The 17,618-nt window shown below is 48.1% G+C and overlaps 1 protein-coding gene across 2 annotated transcripts in view; it reads right to left on the reverse strand.

Moving 5' to 3' along the window:
- Window positions 1-17,618, reverse strand: part of SLC2A1 (solute carrier family 2 member 1) — a 223,210-nt gene that overhangs the window by 45,575 nt on the left and 160,017 nt on the right. The window contains exon 1 of one of the 2 annotated variants that reach the window (XM_073570109.1): window positions 14,015-14,271. The exons of the other annotated variant lie outside the window; for it this stretch is intronic. Within the exon in view, the coding sequence (XP_073426210.1) occupies window positions 14,015-14,032 (18 nt within the window). The 5' untranslated portion in view covers window positions 14,033-14,271. Of the gene's footprint in view, window positions 1-14,014; window positions 14,272-17,618 lie in introns of those variants that run through there. 2 annotated transcript variants of the gene reach the window in all.

The following is a 17,618-nucleotide window of genomic DNA, read 5'->3' on the forward strand; positions in this document are numbered from 1 at the left end:
CCACTGGAGGGGACGATGCCGTAAGACCATTAATCGCGCTCACAACCCCCATGTTGTCGCAATTGAAACGAACATGCCGATTCCGAAACTCCTGACCCCACAAATGAACAGCCACTAGAATCTGAAAAATCTCCAACAACGCAATGTTACGCATCAACCCCGCCGAAACCCAAGCAGCAGGCCACTGACCGGCGCACCATTTCCCGCCAAAATAGGCACCAAAACCGAATCCGCCTGCAGCATCCGTAAACAAATCCAGAGCATCGTTGCAGACCACCTCAGCCATTACCAACGAACGACTGTACTTCTCCAAAAAGGACTCCCAAACCACCAAATCGGCCCTGAGCTCCGCCGACAATCTCACAAAATGATGAGGAGCCCGAACCCCCGAAGTAGCGCTAGCCAGCCTACGTGAAAAAACTCGACCCATCGGCATCACCCGACAAGGGAAGTTAAGCTTTCCCAACAGCGACTGAAGGTCCCGCAACGATATTTTCCGCAACCGACGTGCCCGAACCACCTCAGACCTCAAATCATCAAGCTTGTCCTCCGGCAACCGAAATTCCCATTCAACAGTATCGATGACAATCCCCAGAAAACGCAAACACGTACTGGGGCCCTCAGTTTTCCCGGGCGCCAGCGGAACCCCGAACTGATCCGCCACCCACTCAATCGCTTTCAAAATCCTAGAACAACGTGAAGAGTCCGCTGTGCCAATGCACAAAAAATCGTCCAAATAATGAACTATTGAGACGTCGCGCACGACCCACTCAAGAAAAGAACTAAAAGCCTCAAAATACGCACAAGACAAAGAACAACCCATAGGTAAACACCTATCTACAAAAAACCTGTCTTCCCAGAAACAGCCCAACAACCTCACGCTGTCTGGGTGAACCGGAAGCAAACGAAAAGCGGATTCAACATCTGTCTTAGCCATCAGTGCCCCGCGCCCACATTTCCGGACCCAACTTGCCGCTTCATCAAATGAAGAGTATACCACCGAACAAATCTCTGGATCAATACCGTCGTTAACCGACCTACCCCGTGGGTAAGACAAATGCTGAATGAGCCGAAACTTATTGGGCTCCTTCTTCGGAACAACCCCCAGCGGGGAAACGACCAAATTCGGAAAAGGAGGAGACACGAAAGGGCCCGCCATGCGCCCCAATGAAACTTCTTTTTGGATCTTCTCTGAAACAACTGACAGATGTTCCAAAGCAGAGCGCAAATTTTTCAAAACAAACGGGATTTCAAACAGAGGATCCGGAATCCGAAAACCCTCCTGAAAACCGGAATACAACAACCCCGCACCTACCCTATCAGGGTATCTACTTAGATAAGGGACCATCCTTTCCAGATTCACTGGAGTCTCCCCCTTGCGAATTACCCCCGCCAGATTTGGACTTCCCTTTTTTAAAACACTTTGATGCCCCATGTGAAGTACAGTTGCAGTTGGAGCAGAGGTGTTTAAATTTACAGTTGGCCCCAAACTTACACTGGCCGTCATTGAACTGCCAGCAAACCCCCGCTTTGTGCGTTCCCGACTGCCCTTGACCCCCACCCCCCGTAGAGCCGGAAGTGCCGCTATTCTGGCTGGGGCTTCCAGCCCCCCCAAGAAAGGAACTCCCGGACTTGTTTTGCGCTATCACACGCATCCACAAGCCAATGTCTTTTTGGTCCCAGCGGATAGCCGGACGCACAGCTTTCCTCTGACGAAACAGCTCGTCATACCGCAGCCACGCCTGACCGCCGTAAACTCTATAAGCCTCCCCGATAGCATCCAAATAGCAAAATAACGCGGAGCAATTATCAGGGGCCTGTTCCCCAATAACACTCGCCAAAATAGCGAATGCCTGCTGCCAATTTACAAATGTCTGAGGAATCAAGCGCCACCTCCGCTTTTCTTCCTCTTCCTTTTTGCTATCCTCTTTCTTGCTTTTGTCCAAATTAAACTTCCCAAGAGGCAATAGCGAAAATATTTCCACATATTCATCCTTCCAAATCCGCTCTTTCACCTTCTTCAAATGGGCTCCCAACGAACCCTCAAAACACACATACACCTCGCCATGCGCCCGATCATCCAGATGCACGCGACACTCCTTTTCCTTCTCGGTTTGCACCGACACTGACACCGGCGTACTGACACAAGGGCCCGACGCAGCCGCGCCCTGACCCGTCAACCCGCCACCCTGTGGCCCAACCCGCGCTGCTACTGGCGACGACCCCACCAAACCCTGCTCCAAACGTAAAAGCAATCCACGCACATCCACCAACATATCACATACTCCCCCGGGTGACCCTGAACTGCTAAAACCAACCTCTACCCCACCGCCCCCGGACTCTGCTAAGGGGCCCCCTACCACCGCAAATGAAGACAACAACGGGTGACAAACAGGGGACATAGACGCATACTCACCGGGCTGCGAGGGGGCTGTGTACCCTCCAGCCGGAAATCCTGGATCCCCAGACGTCGACGCCACGTGGACCTCGCGCCTCCCGGCGGCGAAGTCACTGCCACTTTGTTGCGGCCCGGACACCGTTGCAGACTGAGCCGGAGTGGGAGGCCTAAACCCTCCGACTGAACTGGACCGCGACACCCCCACAAAGGAAGGCTCCTGCCTCCCCCCGCCGAGAGTCGAGTCGGCCGCGCCATCGCGAGGCACCTGGCAGCCCCGGGCCCCCCACGGCAACTGGGAGCCCGACAGTGTCCTCCGCTCCAGTCTTCTGGCAGCCGGCACCGCCTCCGCCGGGCTGCCCTCCGGTCCCGCTGCAGCCATATGGCCATGGCTCCTTCTCGGTGGATCAGGGGCAAGCGCCACTGCAGGGGAACCGCAGCAGCGCCCCCCCGTTACATCAAGTTCCCTCCCACCGCCGGGGGAAGCGACCCGGCTCGGCCCTGCCGCCTGGCAGGCCGCCACTCTGTCCGCGGCTGGAGCGCCCGCCGAGGCAGGCCGCGCGGCTCGTCCATCACCGCCGCGGCCCCCCGCAGGACCTGGTGCCACCGGACGTCGGGCGCGCGCCGGCCCTGCCCCCTTCCTGCCCCGGGGCGAGGGGCCAGACGCCACCGCAGGGCCTCGCCGCCCGACTGGATTCCTCCCAGGCCGCGCACCCCCGGACGGGGAAGGCTGCGTCGCACGGCCTGGAGGGTCCCGGGAGGGGCTCCGGCGGCGACGCGAGGCCCGGGGAGCGCTGTCGGGGGACAGCCACTCTGGAGGCCGCGCCCGCCGGGGCCTCCGCTCTCTCACCTCGGCCTGCCCCGGCGCTCGACGAAGCAGGCCGGACAGCTGCGCCTCCAGCCAGCCAGGAGGCTACCCCGCTGCTGCCGCCCGCAGTCTATCTAGGGCCTGGTCCACCGACATCCCGGTAAGCTGGGGGACTGCTCAGGAGCTGGGTAACAGGAACAGAGGGCGGGCTACCCCCAGACCCTGCCTTAAATACCCCCTAGCTCCCCCTCCCCTTTAACCCTTCCCCTTCCCTCACTAACTTCCAACCCCCCGTCATGTTGGCCTCCGCCCACGCCTCCTCCAGGGGGTTGGGAGGCTCACTCCGGCCATTTCTATGTCTGGTTGCTTAGCCAATACTTGCTTATCTGTCTGGATCTTGAAGTCCCACAGGATTTTAGCCCTTTCATTTTCCACCACTTTTTCAGGGGTCTTCCATCTGGACTTAGGGGGACTTAGCCCATATGCTGTGCAGATGTTCCTATATACAATTCCTGCTACTTGGCTGTGGCATTCAGTATACTGTTCCTGCTTGCATTTTGCATCCTGCCACTATGTGTTGGACTGTTTCTGATGTTTCTTTGCATAGTCTGCACGTTGGGTCTTGTCTTGTGTGGTAGATTCCTGTTTCTATGGATCTGGTACTTAGTGTTTGCTCTTGTGCCGCTATGATTAGTGCCTCTGTGCTGTCTCGGAGTCCAGCTTTCTCCAGCCATTTTTTGGATTTCTCCGTGTCAGCCACCTCCATTATCTGTCGATGGTACATCCCATGCAGCGGCTTGTCTTGCCATGGTGCTTCATGTTCCTGTTCTTGCTTCCAGATCTATTGTTGTTGCTGCCTTAGGCTTTCTCTCAGCATCTCATCTTTTGGCGCCATTTTTCTGATGTATTCCTGGATACTCCTTGTTTCATCCGTGATGGAGGCTTGGATGCTTATCAAGCCTCAACCACCCTCCTTTCTGTTTGTATACAATCTTTGGGTGCTAGACTTAAGGGGGCTTTACCACAGCGATATCGCTAGCAATATCGCTAAAGCGTCACCGATTTTGTGACACAGCAGCGATATTGCTAGCGATATCGCTACTTGTGATACTTACCTTCAACCGACTCCCCCGCTGGCTATCGCTGATCGCGCGAGATCGGCCTGGTCCATTTCTCGTCGTCAGCTTCCTGGTGGCGCCGACGAGCAAGCCATGGACGCAGGCGGAAGACGGACACCCTCGCCGTGTCTGAAAGGTAAGTGCGACCGCCGACCGCTGCTGCATCGCTAGTGAGATCTGCCTGTTTGGCAGCTCACTAGCGGCCATTTAGCGATGCACCAGCGATCCTGACCGGGTCCTATCGTGGTCGGGATCACTGGTGCATCGCTAAATGTAAAGGGGCCTTTAGGGTGGAGACCTCCATGCATTGTGAGGAGCTTTTGTGTCTTCACATCTGTAGCTTCCATCTCTTCTTTTGGGCAGCACACTATGCCAGCGGGGTATCTGATAACTGGCAGGGCATATGTATTGATGGCGCGGATTTTATTCTTCCCATTGAGCTGGCTCTTCAGGACCTGCCTTACCCTTTCATGGTATTTGGATGTTGCAGGCGTTCCTTGCCTCCGCATCACGGTGACCATATCCCTGTGGGATGCCGAGGTACTTGTAGCATGTCTGTATATCTGCTAAGTGCCCTGCTGGTAATTCCACTCCATCTGTCTTGACTACCATGCCTCTTTTTTTCCACCAACCGGCCTCACTTCTCCAGTCCTAAGGACATCCCGATGTCTTTGCTGCAGATCCTTGTCAGGTAGATCAGTGAATTGATGCCTCGTTCGTTTTTCGCATACAGCTTAATGTCATCCATGTAGAGGAGGTGGCTGATGGTGTTTCCACTCTTGAACTTGTATCCATAGCCAGACTCTGTAATTATCCGACGGAGCGGGTTCAAGCCTATGCAGAACAGTGATGGGGACAGTGCATCTCCTTGGTATATGCCGCATTTGATAGTCACTGGTGCTAGTTGTCTTGAGTTGACTTCCAGTGTTGTTCTCCATCGCCCCATTGAGTTTCTGAGGAAGGTTCTTAATTTCCTGTTGACGTTGTAGAGAGCCAAGCATTCACAGATCCATGTGTGTAGCATTGAGTCATAGGCATTCCTGTAGTCAATCCAAACTGTGCTTAGATTGGTCTGTCTGGATCTTGAGTCTTGAGCGACTGCTCTATCTACTAGGAGCTGGTGTTTAGAGCCTCTGGTGTCGGTCCCAATGCCTTTCTGAGCTGGATTCATGTACTGGTTCATATGGTTCTGTATCCTGGTGGTTAAGATGTCTGACAGGAGTTTCCATGTTGTTGTAAGGCAGGTTATTGGGCGGTAGTTGGATGGAACTGTTCCTTTGTGAAGATCCTTCAAGATCAGCACTGTTCTACCTTGTGTTAGCCAAGCTGGATGGTGGCCTTCTTCTGGTAGTTGGTTCATCTGCTTTGCCATGCATTCATGTACCGCTGTTAGTTTCTTTAGCCAGCAGGTGTGGATCATGTTTAACCTGCCCAATTCCAGCTTTGCTGAAGCATCCACAGATCATCACCGATCCTCCACCAAATTTCACAGTGGGTGCAAGACACTGTGGCTTGTATGCCTCTCCAGGTCTCCATGCAACCATTAGATGACCAGCTGAAAATTAGACTCATCAGAGAAGATTACCTTACTCCAGTTTTCTATGGTCCAATCCTTATGGTCTACGACAAACTTCAGCCTGGCTCTCCTTTGCTTCTCATTAATAAAAGGCTTTTTTTCTAGCTTTATATGACTTGAGCCCTGCCTCTAGGAGCCTGGTACGAACTGTTCTTGCCATGCACTTCACCCCAGCTGCCATTTGCCATTCCTTTTTTTGGTCACTTGATGTCATCCTGCGGTTGCTGAGTGACATTCGAATAAGATTACGGTCATCCTGGTCAGTGGAGAGCCGTTTTCGCCCTCTGCCAGTCTGTAGCTTTGTTGTCCCCAATATCTGCTGCTTGACTTTGTTGTAACGGACTGCTGTGTTAGAAATTTTAAGGATGGAGGCAACATGACACTCACTGTATCCCGCTGGTAGTAAAGCCAGAAGTCCTTCTTTTCCTCACTCAAGACTTTTCTTTTCATACCAGGAAAGATCTTTGAACAAATTATTAAACAACATGTATGTCAGTACCTGGATAAGAATGAAGTGATTAAACAGAGTCAGCATGGGTTTGTAACTAATAAGTCATGTCAGACTAACTTAATTTCCTTCTATGACGGAATCACTGATTGGGTGGATCAAGGAAATGCTGTAGATATACTATATCTTGACTTCAGCAAAGCATTTGACAAAGTATCTCATGCAATCCTTATTGAAAAAATGACTAAATATGGAATGGACAAGGCAACTGTTAAGTGGATTCATAACTGGCTTAGTGATCGGACCCAAAGAGTGGTCGTAAATGGCTGCACATCCAGTTGGAAGAATGTCTCAAGTGGGGTACCACAGGGCTCTGTCCTGGGCCCTGTATTGTTCAACATCTTTATCAACGATTTAGATGAAGGAATTGAGGGTAAACTGATTAAATTTGCTGATGACACAAAGCTAGGAGGGATAGCTAATACTAGAGAAGAGAGAGAGAGGATTCAAAAAGATTTAAATAAACTGGAGAAGTGGGCAGCAACTAACAGAATGGTTTTTAACAGGGAAAAATGCAAAGTACTACATCTGGGCAATAAAAATGAAAAATGCATATACAGAATGGGAGGAATAGGCCTAAGCAACAGCACATGTGAAAAAGACTTGGGTATACTAATAGATCACAGACTGAATATGAGTCATCAGTGTGATGCAGCAGCAAAAAAGGCAAATGCAATTCTAGGATGTATTAACAGAAGCATACAGTCTAGATCACGTGAAGCCATTATTTCCCTCTACTCCTCTTTGGTCAGACCTCATCTGGAATATTGTGTCCAGTTTTGGGCACCACATTTTAAAAAAGACATCAACAAACTGGAGCAAGTTCAGAAAAGAGCAACCAGAATGGTTACCGGACTGCAAACCCTGTCTTATGAGGAAAGGTTGCAGGATTTGGGATTGTTTAGTTTGCAAAAGAGAAGACTGAGAGGAGACAATAGCTGTCTACAAATATCTAAAGGGCTGTCACATTGTAGAAGGATCAACTTTATTCTCATTTGCACAAGGAAAGACTAGAAGCAATGGGATGAAACTGAATGGGAGGAGACACAGATTAGATATTAGAAAAAACTTTTTGACAGTTAGAGTGATCAATGAGTGGAACAAGCTGTCACGAGAAGTGGTGAGTTCTCCTTCAATGGAAGTCTTCAAACAGAGGCTCGACAGACATCTGACTGGGATGATTTAGTGAATCCTGCTTTGAGCAGGGGGTTGGACCAGATGGCCCAGGAGGTCCCTTCCAACTCTACGATTCTATGATTCTATGAACTCCTTTGGCATGGTTAAACGTTATTTTTTCATTCCTATTACTTTTGGGATATTACTAGCACTTGTTTTGTCATCCAGCTTGTTCTATTGCAAGAGGATTGTGAACGCCACAGCAGGGTTTTTTTTTATACTTTCCTTCCTTAAATAAGATTTGGTTCAGGTGATCACCTAATCAGAAGCACATTAAGTAGAATGAGGTGTACTCTGGTTGGAATTCAACTGACACTGGAATGGAATGTCTGTCAGACATGTAGAGAAGCTGATTTTTATAAAACTGTGCACTGGTCTCTTAATTTTTGCCAGAGCTGTATATGCATGTTTACCAGGCACATCTCATGTATATGCATGTACAATGGGCACATCACATATATTACACATTATACCGGGCACATCGTACATATATTACACGTGTATCGGGAACATCACACGTATATTACACATGTATACTGGGCACATCGCACATATATTACACATGTATACTGGGCACATCGTACTTATATTGCACATGTATACCAGGCACATAACATGTATATTACACATGTATACCGCGCACATCACACTTACATGACACATGTGTACTGGGCACATCGCACATACTGTATATTACACATGTATACTGGGCACATCACACGTTTATTACACATGTATACCAGGCACATAACAAGTATATTACACATGTATACCGCGCACATCACACTTACATGACACATGTGTACTGGGCACATCGCACATATATTACATATGTATACTGGGCACATCATACATATTATACATGTATACCGGGCTCATCGTACGTATATTACACATGTATGCCAGGCACATCACACGTATATTATATATGTATACCGGGCTCATCGTACGTATATTACACATGTATGCCAGGCACATCACACGTATATTATACTTGTATACCAGGCACATCACACGTATAATTACAGTACACATGTATACCGGGGCACATCGTACATGTATTACACATGTGTACCGGGCACATCACAAGTATATTACACATGTATACCGGGCACATTGCATATATTGTACTTGTATACTTGGCATATCACATGTGCAGCTCTGTAAAAAATTAAGAGACCACCACATCAAATCCCTGTCATGGGCAGCCCATTCTCCAGACCTGAACCCCATTGAAAACTTCTGGAATGTAATCAAGAAGATGATGGATAGTCACAAGCCATCAAACAAAGAAGAACTGCTTACATTTTTGCACCAGAAGCAGTGAGAAAGACTGGTGACAAGCATGCCAAGACACATGAAGGCTGTTTTAAAAAATCATGGATATTCCACAAAATATTGATTTCAGAACTCTTCCTGAGATAAAACATTAGTATTGTTGTTTCTAAATGATTATGAACTTGTTTTCTTTGCATTATTTGAGGTCTGAAAGCACTGTTTGTTTGTTTTTAATTTTGACCATTTTTCTTTGTCAGAAAAAAAAATACAAAATTTATTGCTTGGAAATTCGGAGACATGTTGTCAGTAGTTTATAGACTAAAAGAACAATTTATATTTTACCCAAAAATATACCTATAAAGAGAAAAATCAGACAAACTGAACATTTGAAAGTGGTCTCTTAATTTTTGCCAGAGCTGTATATTACACATGTATGCCGGGCACATCGTAGATATAATACACATGTATACTGGGGACATCAATGTAACCAGCGTGATGCCATGATGTGAAACAAGACACGTTGCCGTCCTTATGACTGAGCGGAGTGACTCGTGTCTTACAGCTGCATCACTCCGTAAGAAGAGCAGACGCATTTCTGATTTTAGGAAGGCTCGTCCCCCTCGACCAATAGAAGGCCTGCTCTGAGTCACACCTATTCAGCAGTGTACACCATTCACCCTTGTCCTACTAAGCTGCTGTCGTCATGCTGCATCTCCTCCACCATCTCCTCCACCGTGGCCTCATTTCAAGGCCTCCGGAAGTGTATACCAAGCAATACTTGCACTACCCAGAGCGTAGAGCGATGCCATCCGTTCTCTGAACACGTGGTGCCTGAAGTGTCAGGAGTCACTATTGCATCATTCATTATAGCAGATAGTCCATGAATGGTTCAGATCTAAGGTCACGGTCGCACATTGAATATTGGGTCAGTATTCACATCAGTATTTGTAATCCAAAACCAGGAGTGGGTGATAAATGCAGAAGTGGTGTCATGTTCCTATTATACTTGTTCTCTGATTGTTCCACTCCTGGTTCTGGCTACAAGCATTGATGTCAAATGCTGAACGTGGCCTAACGGGTAAACTGTGTGAAGGATAGGTTCAGTTTTTGTCATCAGTGGTGTCAGTGTAGGGGGTGAAAGCAGTGTTGGACTGGGGTGCCAGGGGCCCACCAGTAACACTGACTTTGGGGGCCCACATGCATGCAAATATTACATTACCCTCATTCACAAATTTACCTATATCTCTGTATAATAAGAAACTGGGTAGTTTGATTAATGAATGATGAGATGTTGCCTTTTTCTATACGGAATCAATTGAATTATGCCAAGTACTTCTCATACAGTGGGTTTGGGAGCCCTGATCTGCACAGGTGCCCACCGGGGGACTCCCCTGTTACCCTATGGGCCAGTCCGAGGCTGGGTGAAAGAGCCGCTGATCTGAACCTACAGGACAGTGGACCATGCAGAGGGGCTTTGACACCCACTCATACAACCATGTCTGCACACAGAGGCACTTATTATAATGTGTGTCCATTAGGGTGACCGCAAAAAATCGATGTCGGAATTTTGTCCGTCTAGACCCCACAAAACGATTCCCCTTTCCAGATATTGAGAGAGCCAAAATTTGAGCTCGATCAAACGACGTTAACCGGTGCCGCTCGTCGCTCAAAGTTTGAAAAAATCCAAATTGAGGTATTTTAAGATTTAGGTATTTTGCATAGTCTGTTAGACTATAAAGAATGTGACAACAACATTGCAGAAATAGCCCTGACCAAATTTTCGAACCATTTGTGGTATTTGAATGCAGAGTTGGTGGGATTATCGTTTTTTGATCCCACCATTACAGACAATGAAAAGTTGTTAATGGCTAATAAATTGCTCAGTAGCACAGATTAACCATCAGAGCACGCTAGGGTTGTAAATCCAAAAGTTAGGAAAGAAAAATTAAAAGCGGTAGGAAGTAACCGACTTTAACGACCTTCTGACAAAAGATGAAGAACAAAAGCAATATGTCCTGCAAGTTGTAAGCAAATGCCGAGCATTATATTCTGACGTTTCAAAAACTACTTTAACAAAAGCTCTAGAATAGATTAGATAACTATGTAAAATTATCAACTCATGTAGGTTAGCGTGCTCTGATGGTTCATCTGTGCTACTGAGCAATTTATTAGCCATTAACAACTTTTCATTGTCTGTAATGGTGGGATCAAAAAACGATAATCCCACCAACTCTGCATTCAAATACCACAAATGGTTCGAAAATTTGGTCAGGGCTATTTCTGCAATGTTGTTGTCACATTCTTTATAGTCTAACAGACTATGCAAAATACCTAAATCTTAAAATACCTCAATTTGGATTTTTTCAAACTTTGAGCGACGAGCGGCACGGGTTAACGTCGTTTGATCGAGCTCAAATTTTGGCTCTCTCAATATCTGGAAAGGGGAATCGTTTTGTGGGGTCCAGACCAACAAGATTCTGACATTTTTTCCCCCCCATATGAGATCCGGTCACCCTAGTGTCCATCCTACAGGGCAACCACCTAATCCAGAGAACAATGGCCATGGCACCAAGACCGTCAGCATCTCTCCTGAATATTACTGCAGTCATCTATGAAATATATCACGACTAGAAGATTGATCAAAGTAATAAACTAGGTGACAATGAAAGACGCAGCCAGGACAAAGCTTCAGTGTGAAGAAAATAATCCACTCAGCAAAATATGTAAAAATTAAACTAAACTACAGCTATTACTAGACTATCATTGACCCAGAGTGAAGGCAAGAGTTCACTCAGTTCGAGATTCCACCTACCCTACCAAAATGTTTTATTACAGCTGCCCAATGATGTGAAGTGGCCAGGCAATGTGGAGCACAAGCATCTGTTGCAATTTGCATGACTGTGGAGAACATCTCAAGGCCTTAATTTGGCAAGATGAGTAAGTGACAGCCATTGTCCTTCTGTAGCCATCACAGCTATGATTGCCTGCCCTTCATCTCCTCATGATCCATATACTGCCCGAGTCCTTGCTGTGAAATATTACGGCTTACAGCCTTACTTTGATGGCCACCTTTAGACTTGAAGGACATAGAAGATTCAGCCATCAGGAGGGCTGGTTCTTTTCCTCCAGATATTCATGCCAGGAATGTCTTTGTAAGTAAACGGAGGAAGCAGACTTCCAGAAAGGGGGAGGAGAAGATGGAGAAATCTGCCACTGATATAGTCTCCAGGAGAGTTCACATTCAGGTGGACACAAAATCCACGTCCATGAAGTGGGAAAAGTTAAGTGCCAGAAAAACATCCATATCCTGAAATAAGTTACTCCAAGCTTAAAAAAGCTCTGTGTTTGGCCATCCGGTGACTCTTGTCCTACTCACACTTCTTCTTTCCAAATTTTTAGAGCGGAGACATACTGAGACCCCTCCCCGCTACTAATACAATCCATTCACGGCCCTGAATCTACAGAACATTAGGAGAAAGGTTAGAAATTAAGTGACTTCCTCCTATACATAACTCCTGAAGTGGTAGGGACACTGTTCTGGGTAGCCTGAAGCTCCACAGTCCCCCAGCGATGTCCAGGACACAAGATCTGACACCCCAGCCTGTCCAGCCGCAGATGTGCCCCCCTGTGCTAGGTATCAAATACTGTGAGGAGCATATTTGACAATCGGGAGCAACTAAAAATGGGGCAGTCACATGTGACATAAAAGTAAAGAATTCTCGCTGAATATACCGGAACACCCCACAAGACCTACCATATGCCGAGAACACCCGACAAGACCCGCCGTATACCGACAACACCCCACAAGACCTATCATATACCGGGATAACCCCGCAAGACATACCATATACCGAGAACACCCCAAAAGACCTATCATATACCAGTAATACCTCACAAGACCCGCCGTATACCAAGAACACACCACAAGACCTATCATATCTCGGTAACACCCCAATAAGCCTACCTTTTACCGAAAGCACCCCACAAGACCCGTCGTATACCGAAAACACCCCACAAGACCTACCATATACCGAGATCACCCCAAAAAAGCCTACCATATACAGAGAACACCCCACAAGACATACCATATACAGAGAACATCCCACAAGACCTTGCCTATACAGAGAGCACCCCACAAGACCTACCATATACAGAGAACACCCCACAAGACATGTTGTGTATACCGGGAACACCCCAAAAGACCTACGATTTACAGAGAACACCCCACAAGACCTACCGTATACAGAGAACACCCCACAAGACCTACCGTATACAGAGAACACCCCACAAGACCTACCGTATACAGAGAACACCCCACAAGACCTACCGTATACAGAGAACACCCCACAAGACCTACCCTATACAGAGAACACCCCACAAGACCTACCATATACAGAGAACACCCACAAGACCTTGCATATACAGAGAGCACCCCACAAGACCTACCATATACAGAGAACACCCCACAAGACATGTTATGTATACCAGGAACACCCCACAAGACCTACGATTTACAGAGAACACCCCACAAGACCTACCATATACAGAGAGCACTCCAAAAGACCTACCATATGCAGAGAACACCCCACAAGATCTACCATATACAGAGAACACCCCACAAGACCCTCCGTATACCAACAACACCCCACAAGACCTGCTGTATACTAGGAACACCCCAAAAGGAAACAAAAACTTTCAATTAACACTGGGTTATGCACTCCCGCAGTATGTAGTGACCAGTGGACTGGATGGGACAGTCCCAATACGCTAATATATTGCTGTCTGTATTAATTTGTATAAACTAGAAGTGAAAATCAGCAAACTCTGCTGTGTACCCTGGTCATGATAAATGTCTGTGGTGGCCGCTACCTCCCTCCTGTGAACTCTACCATGTTCCTATCCCTTCTAGACAAGTTATCAGCAGCCTGAAGTTCTCACATTGGGCTGACCTCTACACATTGTGACCTCAGATGGGGACTTCACGCCTTCACCCCATTACATGTACAGCAGCAGAATAAACGCCTTCATTTGGACCCAGTGTAGCCGAAAGGCTACCCCCATCACTACTATAAACCCCCTCATATGCCAATAATACTGCTACTAGCCAGGTACCTGGCGGTGACAGAGCATGTAGAGGGTTGCAACAGTTTCTTACCTTGCCTCCAGACTCCATGGTGTCTGAGTGTGTTCTATCCCCGGCACCACCGTGTAATATTCCCGATTTTATGTTGTGCCTCTCTTCTTGGATAGAGTGTGACAGTCTCCGGATAGAATGTATCAGTCTCTGTATAGAATATATCAGTCTCTGTATAGAATGTATCAGTCTCCGAATTGAGTGTGATGCCCTCTGGATACAATGTATCAGTCTCCTTCCTGTGCCTGCTGATGGTTGTGGGAGTTTTATACAGGAGGGTGTGTGTGTGACATCACTTAGGCCACCACCCCTACATGTGTCACGTCCCCATTCCCCATTCTGCAGCTCCATCCTGAGTGCAGCACGTCTCACATACACACTACCACCACTGTACGAAACAACTGCTCGGCGCTGAACTATCTGTGGTATACACGGGTACCAGGCTCGGACTGGCCAATGGGTAACAGGGCAATCTCCCGGTGGGCCCCTGTGCAGATCTGGGCCCCCAACACCACTGTATGGGCAGTAGTTGGCATAATTCCCTTGATTCACTTTGTACAGAAAAAAACAGCATTTCATCATTCATGAACCAAACTACTCAGTTTATTATTATATAGAGATATAGGTACATTTGTGAATGGGGGTAGTGTAATATTTGTATGCAGGTGAAAAGTGGAACCCCAAAGTCCAAGTTACTGGTGGGTCCTTGGCTCCCCAGTCCGTCACTGACGGGTACTCTGTATGAAATACACCCTGTTCTGGGCTCCCGTGTCGTGGGGCTCTGGGCCGGCAGCTCCGAGCTCCCGTGTCGTGGGGCTCTGTGCCGGCTGCTCCGGGCTCCCGTGTTGTGGGGCTCTGTGCCGGTTGCTCCGGGCTCCTGTGTTGTGGGGCTCTGTGCCGGCTGTTCTGGGCTCCCGTGTCGTGGGGCTCTGGGCCGGCCGCTCCGAGCTCCCGTGTCGTGAGGTTCCGTGCCAGCTGCTCCGGGCTCCCGTGTCGTGGGGGTCTGTGCCGACCGCTCCGGGCTCCCATGTCATGGGGGTCTGTGCCAGCTACTCCGGGCTCCCGTGTCGTGGGGGTCTGTGCCAACCGCTCCGGGCTCCTGTGTCATGGGGGTCTGTGCTAGCTACTTGTCATTATTGGTCTGTAGTTGTGTGCAGCTTGTAACTGCAGGATGGAGGATGGGAATGCGTATGTGACTGGCAGCAGGTAGTTGAGTGCAGGGAGGGTCCTGGGATGTGACTCATCGTGTCATCACCATCTGATGCTCCAAGTATCTCAGCCCTACAGTATCGCCTGCATCCTGCCATCACACAAGGGATATGGTCCGAACATCACTCCCATCATCCTCCCCAAGAGGACACACATTGTATCATTCCCATCATCCCTGGCCCTAGGAGCTGACACTCTAATCCAGCACACACATTGTATCACTCCCATCATACCAGACCCTAGGAGCTGACACTCTAATCCAGCACACACATTGTATCACTCCCATCATCCCAGACGCTAAGAGTTGACATTCTAATCCAGCACTGCACACTCCTGATACATCACAAAAGGCACTGCCTATCGCCCCCCAAAAGCATACAACAGTGCAGTGTGGAGGTGGAACATCATGGTGTGGGGATGGTTTTCAGCACACGGCACTGACAAACTTCATATAACCGAGGGAAGGATGAAAGGACAAATGAACGAGACATTCCTGAGAACAATCTGCTGCCATCCACCCGGATGATGACAATGAAACGAGGGAGGACATTACATGACAATGATCTCAAACACAGAGAGAAAATAAATCTGCTAGAATGGCCGAGCCGATCACTGGACCTGAGTCCAAGGGAAAATGTATGGAAAGAACAAAGCTCAGAGATAATAGAAGGAGCTTCAGGATGTGATGAGTGTTTGTGTGGAAGAACGGACCAAAATCCCACCTGAGCAATGCCTGCAACTAGTTTCTCCATACAGGAGGCATCGTGAAGTTTGATCACCAGCAAAGGCTTTATACCAAGTATTAATTACATTTCAGTAACATGTTCAGTACTTTACCCTGCATCATCTCTCACTATTACACATAATTTATGGACATCTATGGTGATTTCTGTCGGGTGTGGATTGGGTCGGTTGTTGCCGACATCTGGGGAGAATTTCATGCCAATAGCATCTTTACCAATAGATTTACTGAGAACACTGCTGACATGTCCAATAATTATGTCACCCACTGAACATAACATTTGTGACCGCACCAGGCTAGTATCTTTCCATCTGTAATTGTGAGAAGTTTATGGCTCCTGTCACAATGAGCCTTTTGTATGAAAACCGATGCCCATATCCAGATGAGGATGGTGGCGGAGGCTGCAGTGTGAGGGTTCGGTGTGGACTGTGCTCACGTTACGTCGGAGCCTGTAAGTATACCGGGGCAGAATCATCGCCGGAGCCTCCTGACTCTGATTATACTGGGGCTGAATTATCTCAGGAGCCTCCTGCCTGTGATTATACTGTTGCAGATTAATCTCCAGAGCCTCCTGCCTATGATTATACCGGGGAAGAATTATCTCAGGAGCCTCCTGCCTATGATTATACCAGGGCAGAATCATCTCCGTAGCCTCCTGACTGTGAGTATACTGGGGCTGAATTATCTCAGGAGCCTCCTGCCTGTGATTATACCGGGCAGAATTATCTCCTGAGTCTCCTGCATGTGATTATACTGGGGCAGATTAATCTCCAGAGCCTCCTGCCTATGATTATACCAGGGCAGAATCATCTCTGGAGCCTCCTGCTTGTGATTATACCAGGGCAGAATCATCTCCGGAGCCTCCTGACTGTGATTATACTGGGGCTGAATTATCTCAGGAGCCTCCTGCCTGTGATTATACCGGGCAGAATTATCTCCTGAGTCTCCTGCATGTGATTATACTGGGGCAGATTAATCTCCAGAGCCTCCTGCCTATGATTATACCAGGGCAGAATCATCTCTGGGGCCTCCTGCTTGTGATTATACCAGGGCAGAATTCTATCCGGAGCCTCCTGACTGTGATTATACTGGGGCTGAATTATCTCAGGAGCCTCCTGCCTGTGATTATACCGGGCAGAATTATCTCCTGAGTCTCCTGCATGTGATTATACTGGGGCAGATTAATCTCAGGAGCCTCCTGCCTATGATTATACCAGGGCAGAATCATCTCTGGAGCCTCCTGCTTGTGATTATACCAGGGCAGAATTATATCCGGAGCCTCCTGACTGTGATTATACCGGGGCAGAATTATCTCAGGAGCCTCCTGCCTGTGATTATACCGGGCAGAATTATCTCCTGAGTCTCCTGCATGTGATTATACTGGGGCAGATTAATCTCCAGAGCCTCCTGCCTATGATTATACCAGGGCAGAATCATCTCTGGAGCCTCCTGCTTGTGATTATACCAGGGCAGAATTATCTCCGAAGCCTCCTGCCTGTGATTATACCGGGGCAGATTAATCTCCAGAGCCTCCTGCCTATGATTATACCAGGGCAGAATCATCTCTGGAGCCTCCTGCTTGTGATTATACCAGGGCAGAATTATATCCAGAGCTTCCTGCCTGTGAGTATACTGGGGCTGAATTATCTCAGGAGCCTCCTGCCTGTGATTATA

This window comes from Dendrobates tinctorius, unplaced genomic scaffold (assembly GCF_039654945.1).
Source record: "Dendrobates tinctorius isolate UK_male_01 unplaced genomic scaffold, ASM3965494v1 ptg000028l, whole genome shotgun sequence".
Classification (NCBI taxonomy): Eukaryota; Metazoa; Chordata; class Amphibia; order Anura; family Dendrobatidae; genus Dendrobates; species Dendrobates tinctorius.